The 19741-nt window shown below is 53.2% G+C and overlaps 1 protein-coding gene across 4 annotated transcripts in view; it reads right to left on the bottom strand.

Moving 5' to 3' along the window:
• MBP (myelin basic protein) overlaps nucleotides 1–19741 on the bottom strand; it is a 104691-nt gene that overhangs the window by 24809 nt on the left and 60141 nt on the right. For 2 of the 4 annotated variants that reach the window (XM_019986562.2, XM_019986561.2), the window contains exons 3-4: nucleotides 7391–7821; nucleotides 932–1009 (exon numbers count right to left, since the gene is read on the bottom strand). In XM_019986562.2, the coding sequence (XP_019842121.2) occupies nucleotides 932–1009; nucleotides 7391–7821 (509 nt within the window). The remainder of the gene's footprint in view (nucleotides 1–931; nucleotides 1010–7390; nucleotides 7822–19741) is intronic. The other 2 variants (XM_019986568.2, XM_019986564.2) reach the window with 1 other exon arrangement.

The following is a 19741-nucleotide window of genomic DNA, read 5'->3' as shown; positions in this document are numbered from 1 at the left end:
GGTTCCATTAACCCCCGGGGGCTTGACGACAGTGCCTCCCACATAGCCTGCAGCCCGGTGTCTGCCCAGGGGCCCAGTGCCTCTGAGCCTCCTGTCCCTGGCCTCCGCGGCCACCCTGCCCACCTTCCTGGACTGGCTTTCCGGAGCCGCCTGTCAGGCACGCCTGCTCCTTCTCTGGGGCTTGCCAGGTCTGGGGTCTGTGGCCCCACCATCACACAGGGTGACAACCTGGCTCTGGCGTCTCAGCAGATGTGGGCGCCCCTCCCACCCGCCTCCTTCCGGCTCCTGCCCTCCCCCGTGCGTCTGTGGAGGAAGATGCACAGTGAGGGTCCCTGAGCCCCCACCTGGGGCCCTCCCATGCCCTGTTCCAGCACGAGGTGTCCTCCTCCTGTGTCGTCCCAGGGTGGAGAGCCCGGCGCTGGGACACGGTGCCCGCTGGGACCCACGGGCCTGAGAGTGGAGTCTCAGCCAGACGGCACCCTGCACCTCCCCGGGGTCACCCCAAGGTCCCTGTGCCCCCCATCCTGCGCTCTGAGAGTCAGCTGAGACTCTGGAGGACTGACCACAGGCTCCTCCTCCTCCCAAGGATGCTCACTGGGCTCGCGCCTGGAAGGGCTCATCCACCTGGCATTTGGCGGGCACGCAGAGTCTGTTAGGCGCTGGTTCTTAAAGGCTGCCTCGGGGTGGGCCAGGCCTGCTGCGGGCATCTCCCTGCCCTCACCCCGCCCGCGGCCCTGCAGGGCCCCCAACCCAGAATCGAGGCCCTGCTTCCCTCTTGAGGCCCCTCCTCTCGGTCTCTGCATTTTCCTTTGCCGCACCTCCCCAGGAGCTGCCCTGCAGGGGAGACAAGCTGCCTCTCCGAGGCTCCTGGGGCGGGAGCGAGACAGCCCCGACGCCGTGTGGCCGCGGCCGCGAGGAGGAGCCGTCTTACCTGGTACATGTTGCACAGCCCGGGCGGGCTGCGGGCATGGGGGCCCAGGGGGCTCTTGCTCTGCTTGAGCCACGGGACCTGCCAGAGGGACAGAGTGGCGCCTGAGTCCGCGCGGGCACCCGGGCTGGCCCCACGTCCTCCGGCGGACCCCGGGTGGGGAGGAGGGCTGGCGGGGTGAGGATGGGAGGATGTGGCCTGGCAAGAGGGTGGGCAGTGGACCAGCTGGGGGCTGGGTGTCAGGGGACACACGGAGCGAGAAGACAGAAGGGGGCAGCCCCCGAGAGGACCGCAGAGAGATGGGACGAGAGGGAGGCTCGGGGGAGCGTCCTGCCCTAGCGCCTGCTCCGGGGCCATAGCTAGCTTTGTGGCCACCTTCTCTTAAACACACCACCGGCACCAGCCGTGTGGGTCCAAGACAGCTCCACGTGAAGAGCTGAAAGGGCCTTTCCAAGTCTGTAGTGGAGTGGATTTGACACGCCGAGGCATTTTATTTTATTATTCTTTTCCTTTCAGAGTTGAGTGTGTTAGCTTCTGCACGGGACAGACACGTCTTTCCCACTCTGTGGGGGTCACCGTGACATCTGTTATGCTGGACTCTCTCGGTTTGCCCTGGAGTAAACGGAGGTCATTGTAAGGGCAACGGAGTGTCCCTCCGGCAGACCACTTGCATATTCTTCTCTGCTGTTGGTGACATTTAGGAGTCTAATATTAATAGGGACTTAATAGTCCTTCATGAGTTATGAATGAATGTAAACTTTATTATAAATCTTCCTCAATAGTATTTGCTCTGAGTGCATTTTTCCTGTTCTATTACCTATGAGACAGTTGCCAAATCGAGCAACTTTGAGGGATGTGGTAGAGAATGTTATTACAGGACTAAGGACAGGGGCCTGCAGGAAGGGCCTCTGATAGCGATGACAAATGGTGAGAGAGAGAAACAGAGACAGCGGACGCCTTACAGAGGTCAAGAGATGAAGGCAGTGTAGTAGATGTCAAGAGAGGTCTTAAACTGACGACAGATGAAATGGATTTTTTAAAATGACGTGAATAGCTGGTTATGCATGGAAATAAGCAGTAGTTGTGATATGGGGAAGCATTATGGTGTTCTAGAAATATTATTGCAAAGTGAACAGAATTCCCGGAGGCAAGTCTGTGGTGAGCCTGTGCTTGGCTGGGTAGCTCATGTTCAGTTTTCTGCACATGTGAGAGGCATGCTCTGTGCCAGCAAGACGCACTGGGCGTTGGGTACTTAAATGAGTAAGACACGGAGTATTTATTTAGCAGCATGTCTCGGTGGACAAGCTTGAGGATTCTCTGCCTCTAAGAGGCATGGCTGCTCCCACCGAGGGCGAAAACCCTCAAAAACGGCCTGTGGGCCAGTCCACGCTGGCACCTGGTCCACAGACAAAGAAAACTTTCTGGTCCTCTATTTCAGACTGCGTCCCTTCTCCATGACGATGTCGTCTCTGCAGCACTTTCAGGCAGCTCTGGGGGCTGGCGGTAAGCCCCCACCACTGCCATCCCTGGCCCCCTGAGTGTTAGTCACAGAGCCTGGGACGCTGGCCCGAGGCTCTGAGATGGGGCGGCCCCCTGGGTGACCCCCCAGTGACCGGCCCCTCCTGCAGCAGCAGGAGGGACGATGTAGTTGAGGCGGGTTCTCTGCCTCCTGTCCAGATACGCTCAGGGTCAAGGGGAGGTTATCTCTGGCAGAAGAAGTGGGGCAGCCAGCCCAGGTGGGAGGAGAAGAGGTAGGAGGGCGTCACATGTCACCCCTGCCCGCCTTTTACTGCTTCCAATGAAGCAGGATGATTTCTGGGCACATAAGAGTGTTGTGATGTCTGTGACGGAAAAACTCGAAGATAACCTATTAACCAGAGTGTGACAAGAGGCTTCTCCAGTTCTGGGATGCTGACTCCGCACCTTAGTGATTCGCACGAGAGACTGAGGGTGTGTTTTTTTCCCTCATGACGAGATAGTCTCTCAGATATCAAGCGGAGCTCTCTGTCAACCAGTAAGAATCGGCCATTCCTTTTGCCAAAAGGAAAGTCAATGATGATGGAAATCAACACCAGAAAGTGGAAGTGAATTTAACAGGAGATGAATTAAGAAGAGGGTCTGGTGGCAGGGTATGGGTACAGATGAATGGAAGATAAATCAAAATTAATTCCATATCTTTATGCTTATTTCTGGGGCTTTCCTGTGGCTCATTCAGTAAAGAATTTGCCTGCAATGCAGGAGACTCAGGTTTGATCCCTGGGTCAGGAGGATCCCCTGGAGGAGGAAATGGCAACCCACTCCAGTATTCGTGCCTGGAGAATTCCACAGACAGAGGAGCCTGGCGGGCTACAGTCCATGGGGTCGTAAAACGAGTCGGACACGACTGAAGCGCCCTAGCACAGCACACGTGTTTATTTCCGGCTTACCAAGGCTCCCAGCTTGCACTCCACCTTGCATAGTCACTGTCTGCCTCACACTCCGACCTCAGATTCTCCAGTGTTGATCTGACCGCCTGGTCTGCACCCTCCGGGGAGTCCAGCTGGGGGCAGTCTTTCTGTGCTCAATCACTCAATAAGTGCTGTTGTGGGTTCCGTGTCCCAGACACACAGGAGGGTAGAGACACTCCCCCGACGTGTGCAGGACGGCATTTTCAAGAAATACTAACAATCAGGCAGAGTGAGAACTGTCCTCACAGAAGGATCAGAGAACAGAAAGCTCTGTGTGTAAAGCTGATGCTTGAAAGCAGAGCACAGAGCGGGTGCGCAGGCGCCAGACTCACCTGTTGTTCAGCTGCTGTCAGGAAGCCAGTCACACATGTGTTTAGTAAGGGAGGGACGTCAAAAAAGACAACTTAAAAAACTCACGTGCTATGAATTAGTGTGTTAAAATGTTTAATAAATGCATTAAAAAGGGAGAGATATATAAAAAGTAAAAGGTCATCACAAAATCAAATCGGAATACAGACAGCAGAAGGCAATCAGCATTAAATACATCAACACAATTTACAAACGTTTCGCTCGGAGGACCAGTACATTGCCGCCCACACAGGGGCGTCACATTCTGACCGACCTCTCGCCCGGAGCGCTGAGGGTGTGGAGGCCGCAGGAGGACACGGCGAAGTACTGGGAGCCAATCAATAGCTGATCCATAATCGATCAGAAGAATGACATTAATACTTCAGAAGGGATTCCTGTAGTAAATCTCAGCAAGTGTTTCTTTGGGTGTGGAAACAAGTACACCCAGCATAAAGAGATTTTTCTCTAGAAAGGTCTCTGGCCAAATCTCTTGGCAAACCCATGTGCTGCGTGGCTGGGTGGGTGACACTGAGATTCCTGGGTTGTGTGTTGTGAGCGGACTCACTCCCAGCAGAGGTGAGTGAGTGCAGCTCTACTGGCCCCAAGCCCGGGGCCAGACTCCATGGAGGGGGCACCTTACCCAGACCCTTCCTGCCGTGTCCTTCACATCACCCTCCAATGTCACCCTCCCCGGGGGTTACAGAACACATCTCCAGCATTAGGGTACCCTGTTAACAATGAGGAGTTAGCAGTTACTGTACAACTAGAATGTGAGTGAAGTTAAAATGCAGTGGAGAAAAGGCAGGGAACAGAACACTATGACTAATTTCCAAGACTGCTTGTCCCCAGGGCGCTAATTGGCAGCAAAGGTTCTCACCCCCCACAGTCAAGACCAGGGGCAGCGAAGGGAGGCTGGACACGGACTGCCATGGGTGCTGAGACCAGCGGTCCACAGACGCGGCTCTGACCGCAAAGTCAGCAGGCATAATGGGAAATAGGCATAACGGCTAGGACCTAAGCCTGCAGGAGGGCGGGCTCTCGTGGAGGAAGGCGACACAGGCCTTCTCCTCGAGTCCCTCTAGGGGGCTGCCCAGGTCACTGTGGCCACCTTGGTTACTCTCCAAGCTAAGGGGTCAAGATTCTGGGGTGAAGCCTGAGGATACAGTGCTGGCCCTCACAGGGCCCCACTGTCCAGGGACTTGGAAACCTGCTCCTTAAACGCAACAACTCCGTCTTTCTTTCCTCCCAAAACAAAGGCGAGTGGTCTCCATGAATGCACTTTTCATTTAAGGCTCTCAAAAGAATATGCCTCCTCAAGGAATTTGTGTGTGCTTTCCCTGAATGCCAACTCCTGGCCGCACAAAGGGTGGGTGTGTTTGTGCACTCCCAGCACTGGGGGCGCTGCTCACCCCGGGGCCCCCAACGTGTCCTCGGAGGAGGGGGGCAGGTGACAAACAGCCCCTTTTCCAGGAGCCAAGGGCTCCATTCAGCTTCACATGCTTCAGTCCAAAAGACCTTTCTAGCATCTAATAAGATGAGGGCTCTCCTGGTTTATCAACAGAGCAAAGCAAAAATAAAATCAGAACCAAGAAACAAACCCACACCAATAAAAAACTGCAGACTTCTAGCCATTGCAAGTGTGTCATTGGGTATAGAGTGTATTATGCTCATACCTCCAGTGTTTAAAAGTGAACAAAACATCCACAGGAAAACAGGTGAGCTGAAAAGTATTTCCAGGAAGCCCCACTGCATATTTTCAGCAAAGACAGGAATGTACCCTGGCCAGTGTTTGTAATAAGCAATCACAGATATGATTTCACATTAAAATTCTAATGGATTTCATTGGCATCAAAGGGCAAAGCTGTTCATTTAAAAATCTTCTTTATTCAAGACCCAGGCGTGAACAGAATTGATACTTTTAAAAGTACTAAATCAACTATTTCAACATTGTTTTTATTTTTTAAATCCTGTGAAAATGTTTTAATCTAGATTCTTGATAATCTAGCAAGGCTAGTTTGCGACATGGAAGTCTACTTCTGAGGCATCTTTTCTTTGAAAATGTTGAGGAATATGAGACTTTATGCAGTCAATGTTGAACTTTTACACAAAGGAAGAAAAACATGTATGTATAATACAGTCATTTTGAGATAAGGTCACAACAACTGACATAAATGCTTTCACAGTCTGATTTTAGCTTAACCTGTCACCACTGAAACGAAGCTTGTTTTATAACAGATGCTCTCCAGCTGTTTAGTCTCCGCACCTGTATTTTTGCTTTGGGTTAAGCAGCATATTTAAGGTTTCGAAACTGGTGACACTACAGGCATGTGAGGTGCTTTGCAAGACTGGGTTAGGCAGCCAGGGTCCGGTGTGGCTTGATAGCATCTCGGATTGAAACTAGCATTAGAAATGGGTCAGCTGACCCACTTTTAAGGGGTGGGGTACGACTGCCCCAAAGTACAGGACGCAGAAGGAAACCGTCAGGAAACAAACTCTAGAAGCCCGGAAGGTACACTGAGTTATTCACTAGAAGGCCACACGACAGACCTCAGCTCCAAGCAGGTGCCCGAAAACCTCAGCGCACCTTGACACCACACAGGCGCAGCTGACATCTGTTTTATCTTTAACAACATCAGGATCGTCAGTCATTTTAAGAACTGTAGCTAGAGACTAAAGCAAATCTGAGAAATTCCCGCGCTCCCAGGGCCCCAGCATTGAGGATGAGACCAGGACATCAAGGGCCTCTGCCCACACTCGGCTCAGAAGCCTCGTGCCTCCCTGGGCCTTTCAGGATAAGCACAGGACACAGCCAGAAGCAAAGGGCATCTTAGGAGTTTTGTGAGCACCCCCAATAAACCAGGGGCTTTTATGGAAAGCCTCACTCTTTCCAAAATCCCCCAGCTGTCCAACGCTCTAAAAATCAGGTGCCACGCAGGCTGTGTATTTGCTATCTGATTGTCACTTGGGGATTAGCTTTTCAATGAAACGTCAACCATGAAAGATCTATTCACCATCAAGTCCAGTAGCCACTGCTGCAACCTGGACCACAATAGGAGCAGTTTTCTCTTGTGATACATTTTTCTCTACAGAACATTTAAATAATGAAAGCGCAAATTCTATATTCAAACGAACAGAGTAACAAAATCATACAGTTTTGACCCACAGACACACTTCATTTATTCCCCTCTGCGACTCAGACAAAAGACAACGTCTGCTCAAGGCGAATTTAAATTTGTCCCAAAGTCCTCAATCGCAGTATTGTTACAAGGCAACTCGAGGCTAGCGGCACTGAGTCCAAGAACAAATGGGCTTAGCCCAGTGTTGACCCCGGAGCGCGGGAGCAGAAGCGGAACCAGCACTCAAGCCCCCAAGCACGAGACACAGGAGGCCCCAGCACAGGGCTCCCTTTCTGCGGCGCCCACACCCACGCCACCCCAGAGATGCGAACTCAGAATGTTCTCCACCCTGAACCGCGTTCCGACTGCATCCCTGGTCAGCGGGGGGAGGAGGGTGGGAACTTCAAAAGCCGAGACCCAGGGGCTCCTAAGCATCTCCAGCAAGACGCTGCGCCTCCTCTCGGGGCTGAGTCCACCCGCGGGTCCCCTTCCCGCCCCACTCACTCCCCCGGGGACGCCCGTGTCGTGCGCCTCTACTCCTCGGAGCTCACCTTGCCTGAGCCCCGCTTGGGCGCACCCCTGTCCGAGCCAAAGAAGCGGCCGAGGGAGTCGAGGATGCCCGTGTCTCTGTGTCTGGGGAGGAAGCCGTGCCTGGCGTGGTCCATGGTGCTCGCCGAGGCCAGGTACTTGGATCTCTGGGAGGGTCTCTTCTGGGCCGCCATTGCGTCCACCGCCCCGGGAGCGGCCGCACTGTCTTCCTGGATGGTCTGGAGCTCGTCTGATTCCGAGGGCCGGTCTTTGAAGGTGTTGTCCTCCCGGCCCGGGGCATCTCGGGAAAAGAGGCGGACCAGGTGGGGGCGGCCCCCCGGGTCAGCTGGGCTGGCCTCGGGCCAGGCATTCTTCGGGTCCGCTGTGCGCTTGGAGTCTGTCACCGCCGTGTCCTGCGAGGGGGCCCCATTGTTCGGGACCACATCTGCCGCTCCTGCAAACAACAGCGAGATGTGAACGGGGCTGTGCAGAGCGGGCCACGGACAATGCCGCTTTCTTCCCGGTTGGCGAACTGGCCGTCTCCTACAGAATCCACGGAGGGTGTGGGCGCCATGCAGCCCTGTGTGGCCCCTGACTGCCCTGGGGAGGACCCGCCCGGCCCGAGCCTCTCTCTTGGTGGCGGCTCTGTATCTCAGGGGCCCTGGGGATCGTCTCAGGGGCTCCGGACTGGGCACCAGGCCTCCCAGAGCAAACACAGCCATGCACAACATCGCCCCTGGGTGCTGCCACTCCTTCCCTGGGAGGCTCCAGGGTTCTGGGCACCTTGATGGCACATTTATCACCTAAAAGGCCACTGGTGCCCAAGCCAAGCGTGTCGGAAGCATGTATTTGACAAAAGGTATTTTTAGTGTTCTCAGTAAAAATGGAACCTCCCACGTCTTTTGCAATTCATGCCTTAAAGAAACGGGGTGTTTAGAATTCTTTACTTCCCAGAGTCCACAAGAGGCCTCTTGCAGGACAGAACTGCTTATTCAGGACATTTTGGTTGGGCTTCTCCTCTGCAAGCAGTGACAATCAGAAAACTTGAGTGGGAAGGGGGTGTCTCATGTTGCACACCACTCTCCCTTAGCTTTTCACAAAAATACACAGCATTTCTCTTAAGAATGGCAGGACCTCATCTTGCTCTCAATTACAAAGATGGGTATAATTGAACATTCCTCTCCAAAGTTTATTACGCATCGACAAAAATTGTGGGTATACTCACACTTTCCTGTAACAGCATCCATCCATCTAACTGCCCAGCAATCTATTCACTGACATTTACCAACAGCATCCACCCACCCACTCATCCACTTATCCATCCATCCATCCACTTATCTACCCATCCATCCATCTACCCACCCATCCACTTATCTACACATCCATCCATCCACCCAGCCTTACCGAGTACCTGGCAAACGTAATGTCCTGCACTAGTTCAACAAAAATGTGGTCCTTGTCTCATGAACAGAGATGAAAATGAGCAATATGAGTTGAATGGTGTCCTCTAGATGGTGTGTCCACATCCTAACCCCCAGCACCCATGCATGTGAACTTCTCTGGACCTCTGGTCTTGGCAGATGTCATCAGGTCAAGATGGGGTCACACTAGTGTAGGGTGGGCCCTGACCCAGTGACTGGTGTCCCTGTGAGCAGAGGGCATCTGGATGCAGACACACAGAGGAGAGGCCATGTGGTGTGGAAGCAGACCGTGGCCTGGTGTGTCCACAACTCAGGGTCTCCAGGACGCAGGGATGTGGGAGGCTCAGGGCAGCCCCTCCCCAGAGATACCAGGGAGAGCACCGCCCCGCCCACACCTGGTGCAGGTTTCTGGCCTCCAGAGCCGGGAGAGGAGAGTTCCCCGCTGTTTGAAGTCCTGTTTGCGGTCATTTGCTGTGGCTGCCATAGGACACAGACTGTGTGAAGTCACATCGAGTGACGACACGAAAGGAAGCGGGACACGGGCGTCAGGACAACCTACTGAGGGGACAGTGTGAGAGTGTGGGCCGCTCGGGGACAGGGGGGTGGGGGCAACATGCTTCTGCAGGGAAGGATGCCCGGGAGACAGTCCTAGGGAAGGAGCTTGGTGTGTTTACTTGGGAGCAGGGAGGCTTGGAGCCCCAGGGGGCAGGTGTGAGGCCTGAGGGAGACGGGGAGCCAGTGGGGGCGGGAAGGGGTGATGGCGGGGCAGGATGCGGTGAGGGGGTGGGGAGGGGGCCGGCGGGGGAGGTAAAGGGGGATGGTGGGGGGAGGGGCTGAAGGGAGGATGCACTTCAAGAGACAGGCTGGCCAGCCTGTGCAGGCTTCAGGGGTTGAGGTGAAGGGATTTTTTTTTTTTTTTTTTCTTTTTTCTTTTTTTTCAGAAAGTGCCCAGAGACAGTCAAGGAACAGGGTGTGGGCAGGACCAGACCTCAAGGGAGAAGAAGACTCAGCCTGAGCACAGGTGCGGGTGAACACAGGTAGGAGGGGCTAAGTCAAGGCAGGGCCAAGGTCGTGTCCGGGGCTGTCAGGAAGGGTCGGCCAATCTGGGTGATGGGCGCATGGAGGGCCTCCCCTTTCATCACACGTGTTCAGGGGAGGCTTTACATCTACAGCACCTACTTCCACAATATAAATTACAAAAACTGAAGGGTGCACACTCCTTTAACAAAATCAGAGAGTTCAAGAGACTGTCCCTGGGTGACATTCATTGTGCAGTCAATATATTGACCTATGCTCCCAAAGCGGAGTACGGACATCATAAATGTCTGTTGGACACCAACTACCAGGCAAACAGCCAGGCCGCGGGGTCCTGGGGTCTCTCTCCTGCTCCTAAGAGGGTGCACGCAGGTGTCAACTGTGCCTTACGCCAGCCACGCTACAAGCCTTACAAACCCATCACTTAGAGCGTGGCACATCGTTTCTGACACTGATTAAATGAACCACACGAAACCACTCATATTTACCACATATCAGGCCCTCACCACCTCGCACCGTCCTGAGACAGCACCCTGAAGAATGCTGTGGCCGGCACCAGGCTGTAGATTTTTACAGGGACGCAGAGCTAATTTATAGGTTGCAACAGAAAGGGTCTGCTTTTCTCGCTGTGCTTTAGATTCTGTGGCTAATATAAATTAATGCAAATGTGAACGGGAAACAATCGCTATATTGTACGTGGTTAAATGCATTAACGAAACACAAGCGCATCTGAATACTAATATTTTTACAACAGTCAGCCTTTGTGTCCCTGAATATGGTTATTTGTGAGGCACAGAGAAGGGCGTTTGTGTCCTGGAAGTTGCTTCTCCCGGGATGCAAGGAGCCCAAGGAGAAGCTAAAATCTGTGGATCTGCAGCATTTTCGGTAAGGACAAGTGCAGTGTTAATTTGTCAATTCATAACAGCTTTCATCGAAGAGGCCGAGTTCTTATTTAGATGGTAATTCTGGAGCAGAACTCTGGTGCACAATGTGAGTGGCTCAGATCTGGCAGGACCCCAACAGACATTTATAATCCTCTCTCAGTTACTGTTTAGATTCTACAGGAAATTGGAAGAAAACGTCTTAAAAAAGTCACACCTCCGTCTAATGGGTAAACCCACCCCAGGAAACTTAGGGAAGTGCACTTTTGAGGGTGGCGGTGTTAAAATCACAAGTGTCTCTGAGAAGCTGAGGAGCTAGTAAGTTGGAAGGTGGTTTCTGGGGCACAGAGACCCCCTGCCCTGCAGACCAGGATGGTGACATCGGGGCAGTGATGACTGTTTGGAGCAACTCACCAGTGTCACACGCCCCGGGGAGGCTCCAGCCCAGGGTCTCGCTGTGACCACCTGGCCTGTGGGTCCTTGGCATCCTGCCCCTCCCCTCCCCCACCCCCCGCCACCAGCAGGCCGGGGTCGGAGTCTGCAGTTTCTCCCGGGTTGCTCCAGACGCCCCTGACCACATCACCTCTTCCTTTACTTACCCCTGAGCTGAGTTTGCTCACGGCCCTGCTGGGCCCTGCAGCTCATGGAACGGGAGCTCCTGGGCGCTCAGCTCTGGCGTGACCATGACCTTGACTGTGACCTTGATGGTTCCCAGGACCGACCCTGCCTCGGCCCTCGGGAGCATCCTCCCCTGCCCTCCAGGATGGGCTGCTCCGGCCTCTTAGTTCTCCCCCAGGCCCTGTGGTGTGCCCGGCTCCGTGTGCTTGGCCTCCGCCCCCTGTACCCCCTGACCTTGACACCTACCCCCCAGCCCCCACCCACTGGGAGGTCTGCTCCAGGCAGTTGGACCGAGCTTCTCTTGATGCAGCTTCTACGTGGTCAGCCTCACAGAGGGACTGCCTCAGGTCCACCTAAATTGTTCCCAGCTGGCAGTGCCGTCCCTAAAGGCAGGGACCCTGCCAGACCTGTCCACTCAGGTCACTGGGGTGGCACGAGGTACTGAACCTGGAAGTGCTGTCTCCCAGGCCAGACTCCACCAGCAAGCAACAGAACCCAGACTCTGCTCTCTCTTCTCGGCTGGAAGGACTTAGTTCCCAGCTGTTCCACCATTTTTAACAGAGAATTTCCTTCCATCCCAAAAGGCTGGATGCCAGGGTCTAGAGAGCTCTGGCTTAGAAATGAATTCACCTGCACAACTGAATTCTTTCTGGCAATTTGCGGAGGTTCAGAGAAACCCCTCAGCACGGCTCCAAGGTTCCAGATAAAGCCCTTAGCATCCCTGCCTTGCCTTTCTCCAAGTGCAAAGCCGAGCGCAGGTGCTGGGTGAGTCACTCACATGGAGCGTGGCTGTCAAGCAGGGCTCATCCCCCAGGTCGTTTCATCCAGCTGTGCTCTGCACTGTCTGCAGCAAACCAGACCATGTGGACGGCGCAGGAAGCACAGGCTGCCCCGTGTGCAGGGGACGGTGCAGGAAGCACAGGCTGCCCCATGTGCAGGGGCCGGCGCAGGAAGCACAGGCTGCCCCGTGTGCAGGGGATGGCGCAGGAAGCACAGGCTGCCCCGTGTGCAGGGGCCGGTGCAGGAAGCACAGGCTGCCCCGTGTGCAGGAAGCACAGGCTGCCCCGTGTGCAGGGGACGGCGCAGGAAGCACAGGCTGCCCCGTGTGCACGGGCCGGCGCAGGAAGCACAGGCTGCCCCGTGTGCAGGGGATGGTGCAGAAAGCACAGGCTGCCCCGTGTGCAGCGGCCGGCGCAGGAAGCACAGGCTGCCCCGTGTGCAGGGTCAGGACCTGCAAGGTGTCGCCAGGAGGGTCTCCAGAGGCTGACCTTGACCCCCTGCCCACCAGATGAGGGCCCCAAGCCTCCGGCGGTGTCTGTGGTCATGAATAGGGAGGTGGGGCCGCACGCTTGTCTCTGGCACCTAGAGGCTCCTGTAGTGGCACACGTGGGACTGGGCAGGCTGGGGGTCTGCCTGGGCCACCCCTTCCATAGATGCAGAGCCTGGTGATGGTCCAGGAGGGAAAGCTGAGCTCTCGCTGGAAGTTTTATAAGTGTGACCAGCAGCCATACGGAGCAGGTCATTTACAAGTCCACTTGCTCAGGTGAGCAAACCGAGGCAGAGCAAGTGAAGCAGGGCTCCACGTAGGAGGTGATGCTTACTCTGAGGCCCCAGCTGCAGGCCACCCCCAGTTCTGGGTACTCCACGCGGGCCCCCACTGCCTTTACCTGACCCTAGGTTTTGCCTCTCAGGGTGACATTAACTGCAGATGACCGATGGCTGAGACATTTCTGTGTAACAGAGGCACTGACTGGGAGAGATGGGAGGGCTTCCCAGAGCCCAGCCAGGGCCTCCTCTGCGAGCAACAGGGCCCTGGGTCCCCCAGAGCTCTGCAGGGTGGGAGCGGCTGCCTTGTCTCCCCCTACACCCCGTCCTGCCCACCCCACAGGCACGCATAACCATCTGCTCACAATTTACTACACCAGCTGTCCTTGGCATAATGTGCTAATGCCTGTTGAACATTCAGAAAGGCTGAGTTGAGGGATCCTGAAAATCACATTGCAGCTCTGGCTGCGGACACGTCACCCTGCGACCATGCGGAAGCTCTGAGCCCTGCTTGTTTATAAACTGCTACTTATACCCATTGTCTCACTGTAACCAGAAAACGACAAACATCACACATTCATACATGATGGTCTCAAACAAACCGTGATGATTCAGTGAGTGCTGTTCTGTATTTAAATGACTGTTTTTACCTAGATTGTATACCTTATGCTGTTTTCTACCACATTCTTGGAAATTATACTCCATCACCGACTTGCATCAAAACCATATATGTGAGAGTGTGTGTGTGAACATACAAGAAGCAATACAGATGCCAAGCCACACCCCAGACCCAGAGGCAGAATGCGCAGCTGCTGCTGCTAAGTCGCTTCAGTCGTGTCCGACTCTGTGCGACCCCACAGACGGCAGCCCACCAGGCTCCCCCGTCCCTGGGATTCTCCAGGCAAGAATACTGGAGTGGGTTGCCATTTCCCTCTCCAATGCATGAAAGTGAAAAGTCAAAGTGAAGTTGCTCAGTAGTGTCTGACTCTTAGTGACCTCATGGACTGCAGCCTACGAGGCTCCTCCGTCCATGGGATTTTCCAGGCAAGAGTACTGGAGTGGGGTGCCACTGCCTTCTCCAGAATGCACAGGGTGGCCCCCAATTCTGCTCTTTTTTTGACTGGCTGGGGAGGAGTGGCCAGTGAGCTATTCCTTCTCCAAATAACCAGGCTGACCCTTTAACCTGCACTACACACATCCAGTGACATCGCTGTTCACCCGCGCCCCCGTGCCCAGTCACTGCCAGGGAAGGGCAGCGTAGGACATGCTGCCGACCTTGAGACCCAGCGCCCTTGACGCGCCGTTGTTTCCCACCCTCTGGGCTCTTAGGGAAGGCTGCACCTTCCTCCTCTGTGGGGAGAGCGCTGGTCTGGCTGGGACTCACGGCTTTTCCCCGCTTTGGGCCGACGTGGTGGCCGCTCTGTTCCACGCCCCCGGGAGCCGCTTACAGCCTCCTGAGTCCAGGAGAGGCCAGCGTGAGGATGGCTGCAGCTTCACCCCTGAGTTTTCCTGTATCTTCAAATGCCACAGAGGGTGAGATGGTTGGAGGGTATCACCGACCCAATGGACGTGAGTGTGAGGAAGCTTCGGGAGACAGTGACGGATAGGGAACCCTGGAGTGCTGCAGTCCACGGGGTTGCAAGGAGTCGGGCACGACTTAGTGACTGCACAACATCAACAGCTCAGGTTCACACAGTAGAAAGTACATGCTGTTTGTCAGAGCAGGACTGTATCCCTCCTCCCACCAGAATAACACACATATAGAACCCCCCTCTGTGAAGGTGAGTCCATCTATTAAATTTAACAACAAAATGAAAACCTTCTATTGACAAGATATAAGTCATGGTGGGCTTCTTCTCACTATAATTAATTTAACTTTTTAAAATTCCTGTGATTAGATAGCTTGAAACATAAGGCCTAAGGGATCATGCAACTATAATTTCATCAGGGAAGTTTAATAAAATTTCATATTCACAGCTGACCAGATCTTTAATGAAGCTAGAGACAATAAAAATGATCATCACTCAGCTAATTAGAGGTTTTACCAAGAATACACTTTAAAACTGCATGGTAGAGGCTTAGCCCACCACACATCATCATTGCTGGCTCATTCATGCGCATCACCCTCATTTAAAGGGAGGTTCCCAGGCTTCATGGAGCAGTCAAATAGTAAAAATGAGGAGTGAGGTCTTTAGACTGGCATTTCCAGAAGTCTGGGAAGCTTTCATCTTTGCTAAGACACAAAGATCCGTCTAGTCAAATCTATGGTCTTTCCAGTAGTCATGCATGGCTCTGAGAGTTGGATCATAAAGAAGGCTGAGCATCAAGAAATTGATGCTTTCAAACTGTGCTGCCAGAGAAGACTCTTGAGAGTCCCTTGGACAGCAAGGAGATCCAACCAGTCCATCCTAAAGGAAATCAACTCTGAGTATTCATTGGAAGGACTATTGCTGAAGCTGGAGCTACAATACTTTGGTTACCTGATGCGAAGAACTGAGTCATTGGAAAAGACCCTGATGCTGGGAAAGATCGAAGGTAGGAAGAGAAGGGGACGACAGAGGATGAGATGGTTGGATGGCATCACTGACTCCATGGACGTGAGTTTGAGCAAGCTCCAGGAGATAGAGAAGCCTGGCATGGTGCAGTCCACAGGGTCTCAAAGAGTCAGACGTAACTTAGTGACTGAACAAGACATTAAGAGAAAACAAGAAATTACCATGTACTAGCCTACACAAAAGGAAGAAAGGGAATTTGGGAAAGTACAAGAAAAGAACAAGAAGGCATCATCTCAGAATAAAAGGGATGCACTCAGGTCACTTTCTGACCCTCCTGCCGAGAGCCTGAGTCTGTCCACACGCCCCTTCACCGAGGGAGGCTAGTAGTCACTTTCTGACCCTCCTGCCGAGAGCCTGCGTCTGTCCACACGTCCTTCACCGAGGGAGGCTAGTAGTCACTTTCTGACCCTCCTGCCGAGAGCCTGCGTCTGTCCACACGCCCTTCACCGAGGGAGGCTAGTAGTCACTTTCTGACCCTCCTGCCGAGAGCCTGCGTCTGTCCACGCGTCCTTCACCGAGGGGAGCAGCCTTGCTGCTGGTCTTCTGGGCAGGGCCTGGACACGCCGGGAAGCCCCAGAGTCCCAACAACCCTCCCTCCTGCCGGGCAGGAGGCCCAAGCCCTGAACGCCACTCTGAACCCACAGTCCTCATTTTGCCACTGACCTCCAGCAGCTTCCCAGAGGAGCTTCTGGTACATATAATATACATGTGCTTGCTCCCCATATGACATCCCTCAGAAAATAAAATTTGTTCCTTCATTTTGAGGGCTCAGACTCACTGGTTGTACCTACATTTTTACCTTGGTTTTCAAAATAGTAGCTTTGGGTGGCATATCTAATTAAGTTTACAGCCCAAACTGTAATCTGTAATTTTACTTTCTTATTCTAGGGCTTCCCTGATGGCTCAGATAGTGAAAAAAAAGAAAAAAAAAAGAAAGAAAGAAAGAAAAAGAAGGGAAAAAAAGTCTGCCTGTATTGCAGAAGACCAAGGTTTGATCCCTGAGTCAGGAAGATCCCCTGGAGGAGGGCATGGCAACCCACTCCAGTATTCTTGTCTGGAGAATCCCATGGACAGAGGAGCCTGGCCGGCTACAGTCCATGGGGTCACCTGTTAAATTACAGGAAAAAAAAATCCCCAAACCAAAGTCACAACTGAATTGCCTTGCTCGGCATGTGCCCCAGCACAGGTCTCTCTGGCTCAGAACCGTGGGTCTCCACCGTCTGCCCTTTCTCCCTGGGGGGTCTGCCTCCCCAGTGGCTCCCTGGTGTCTCTCATGGGGCCTGAATGCAGGCGAGTACAGACCATGTCTCAGGAGCTGTTGAGGTCCACACAGTTCACATTCGAGCTGCTGGCACCAGGGTTCCCAGGAGCTCAGGCAATGCTTAGGAGGCCCACTGAGGTCACGGGGACCCCGCCCTCCCATCCCCACCCTGCTGTAATGTCCATGGTACCCAAGGCAGAAACCACCTGGAGACGGATCACACAGTGACCCTGCGTGGAACGGGGCCCTCCCCTTCTGGGCCGGGGTGGGCACGGGGCTCTGGGGCACTTTCCTCTAAATGCACGAAGGAGGGCTTCAGAGCGGCTGGAGGCCCCTGGCCTGGCGCGCAGCGGTTTTCTCCTGTACTGATTCGCCACCTGGTCTCCTAGCTCACAGTCGTGTTAGGAAGTGTTCTCCAGAAGTAAGTCCACGGGCCCCAGTGAACCACAAGGTGCTGCTGTCATAACTGTTTATACGAATCCTTTGTTTCTCTCTAAGAGGACCAGTGTGGAGCAGATGACAGCAGCCGTCATTGCAGAATCCACAAAAGCGCAGGGAATCTTTAGGGACCTGGTCTTCCACTTGCTGTTTTTACACTCATGCTTTACAACTTACACTTTTCCTCCATATTTCCTCCATTAAATATTATCTTAAAGATTATTGACACCATTGACACCCCTGTACAATGCAGGTTAGCACAAAGATCGCAGTTCCAGGTCGTCTCACACTGGGACAGTGACCTGCCGAACGTGTGACCCCTAGGCCAGGTCCTTCAGGGTGGGCAACCTGGATCAGAAGGCGGGGGTGGGGCGGGCGGGCCACCTGAGGTCATAGGCTGTTCTTGAGAGCCAAGAAAACCTTAAGGGAGACAGAGACGGTGAGGAACCCAACAAGTTATCCAACACTCCAGCCCATTGCAGAAGATATTCAGTCAGTCAGTTCAGTTGCTCAGTCGTGTCCGACTCTTTGCGACTCCATGAATCGCTGCACGCCAGGCCTCCCTGTCCATCACCAACTCCTGGAGTTCATTCAGACTCATGTCCATCGAGTTAGTGATGTCATCCAGCCATCTCATCCTCTGTCGTCCCCTTCTCCTCCTGCCCCCAATCCCTCCCAGCATCAGAGTCTTTTCCAATGAGTCAACCCTTCACACGAGGTGGCCAAAGTACTGGAGTTTCAGCTTTAGCATCATTCCTTCCAAAGAAATCCCAGGGCTGATCTCCTTCAGAATGGACTGGTTGGATCTCCTTGCAGTCTAAGGGACTCTCAAGAGTCTTCTCCAACACCACAGTTCAGAAGCATCAATTCTTCGGCACTCAGCTTTCTTCAGAGTCCAACTCTCACATCCATACATGACCACTGGAAAAACCATAGCCTTGACTAGATGGACCTTTGTTGGCAAAGTAATGTCTCTGCTTTTGAATATGCTATCTAGGTTGGTCATAACTTTCCTTCCAAGGAGTAAGCGTCTTTTAATTTCATGGCTGCAATCACCATCTGCAGTGATTTTGGAGCCCCCCCAAAATAAAGTCTGACACTGTTTCCCCATCTATTTCCCATGAAGTGATGGGACCAGATGCCATGATCTTCATTTTCTGAATGTTGAGCTTTAACCCAACTTTTTCACTCTCCTCTTTAACTTTCATCAAGAGGCTCTTTAGTTCTGCTTCACTTTCTGCCATAAGGGTGGTGTCATCTGCATATCTGAGGTTATGGATATTTCTCCCGGCAATCTTGATTCCAGCTTGTGCTTCTTCCAGCACAGCGTTTCTCATGATGTACTCTGCATAGAAGTTAAGTAAGCAGGGTGACAATATACAGCCTTGACGTACTCCTTTTCCTATTTGGAACCAGTCTGTTGTTCCATGTCCAGTTCTAACTGTTGCTTCCTGACCTGCATATAGGTTTCTCAAGAGGCAGGTCAGGTGGTCTGATATTCCCATCTCTTTCAGAATTTTCCACAGTTTATTGTGATCCACACAGTCAAAGGATTTGGCATAGTCAATAAAGCAGAAATAGATGTTTTTCTGGAACTCTGTTGCTTTTTCGATGACCCAGCAGATGTTGGCAATTTGATTTCTGGTTCCTCTGCCTTTTCTACAACCAGCTTGAACATCTGGAAGTTCACGGTTCATGTATTGCTGAAGCCTGGCTTGGAGAATTTTGAGCATTACTTTACTAGTGTGTGAGATGAGTGCAATTGTGCAGTAGTTTGAGCATTCTTTGGCATTGCCTATCTTTGGCATTGGAATGAAAACTGTCCTTTTCCAGTCCTGTGGCCACTGCTGAGTTTTCCAAATTTGCTGGCATATTGAGTGCAGCACTTTCACAGCATCATCTTTCAGAATGATGATTTCAACTGGAATTCCATCACCTCCACTAGCTTAGATATTAGATCTAAGCTAGAAGAGATATTAGATCCTCAAAAACCAAGAGAAGGTGATTAGGTTTCCCACAGCCCATAAAAAAGCAAGCAGAAGCTCAGAAATCGAAACTGATGGACAACATGACTTGTTCAAGTGATCTTTATAAATTTTGATTCTCCACTGGCTTCTGTGGTGGGAGGATGGGTTGGACATGCTGTTGCAGGAGTCTCACTGCAGAGCTTTGTGGATAAGCAGTCCCACCTCCCGACCCACCCCTCTCCCGGCTCAGCAGGGACCACTCAGAACCCCAGCCCCCTTCCGCAGGCGTCTGTCCCCCCACAACAGAGTCCAGGGAAGCGACTGTAAGGGAGGCAGACGTGGTTTCGTCTGGTGGACCTGGGCCCTGGCCAGATGATGGTTGATGGTGTGAAACTGCTCAAATGTCCAGGTCTCCTTGCTCTGAGTGGGGCTAACATCGGGCCTGCTGATACACGTGATCCAACAGAAGAACATCTCGTCTCATCTCACGGGATCGTCCACACAAGAAAGCATCCTGCCCACCCCGCCTGTGGGTTGCCAGCCCCTCTCCATCCTGGTGGGAGTGGAGGCACCGCCCTGGCCACCAGGCGTGGGGCCTGCTGGGCTTGGGTTAAACACAGATGCCGCCCTTCCTCCCTGAGATGGGCCCCCAG

The sequence above is a fragment of the Bos indicus genome, chromosome 24 (genome assembly GCF_029378745.1).
Source record: "Bos indicus isolate NIAB-ARS_2022 breed Sahiwal x Tharparkar chromosome 24, NIAB-ARS_B.indTharparkar_mat_pri_1.0, whole genome shotgun sequence".
Classification (NCBI taxonomy): Eukaryota; Metazoa; Chordata; class Mammalia; order Artiodactyla; family Bovidae; genus Bos; species Bos indicus.
The sequence above is the reverse complement of the archived record's forward strand: the minus strand, read 5'-3'. Positions and strand labels throughout refer to the sequence as shown.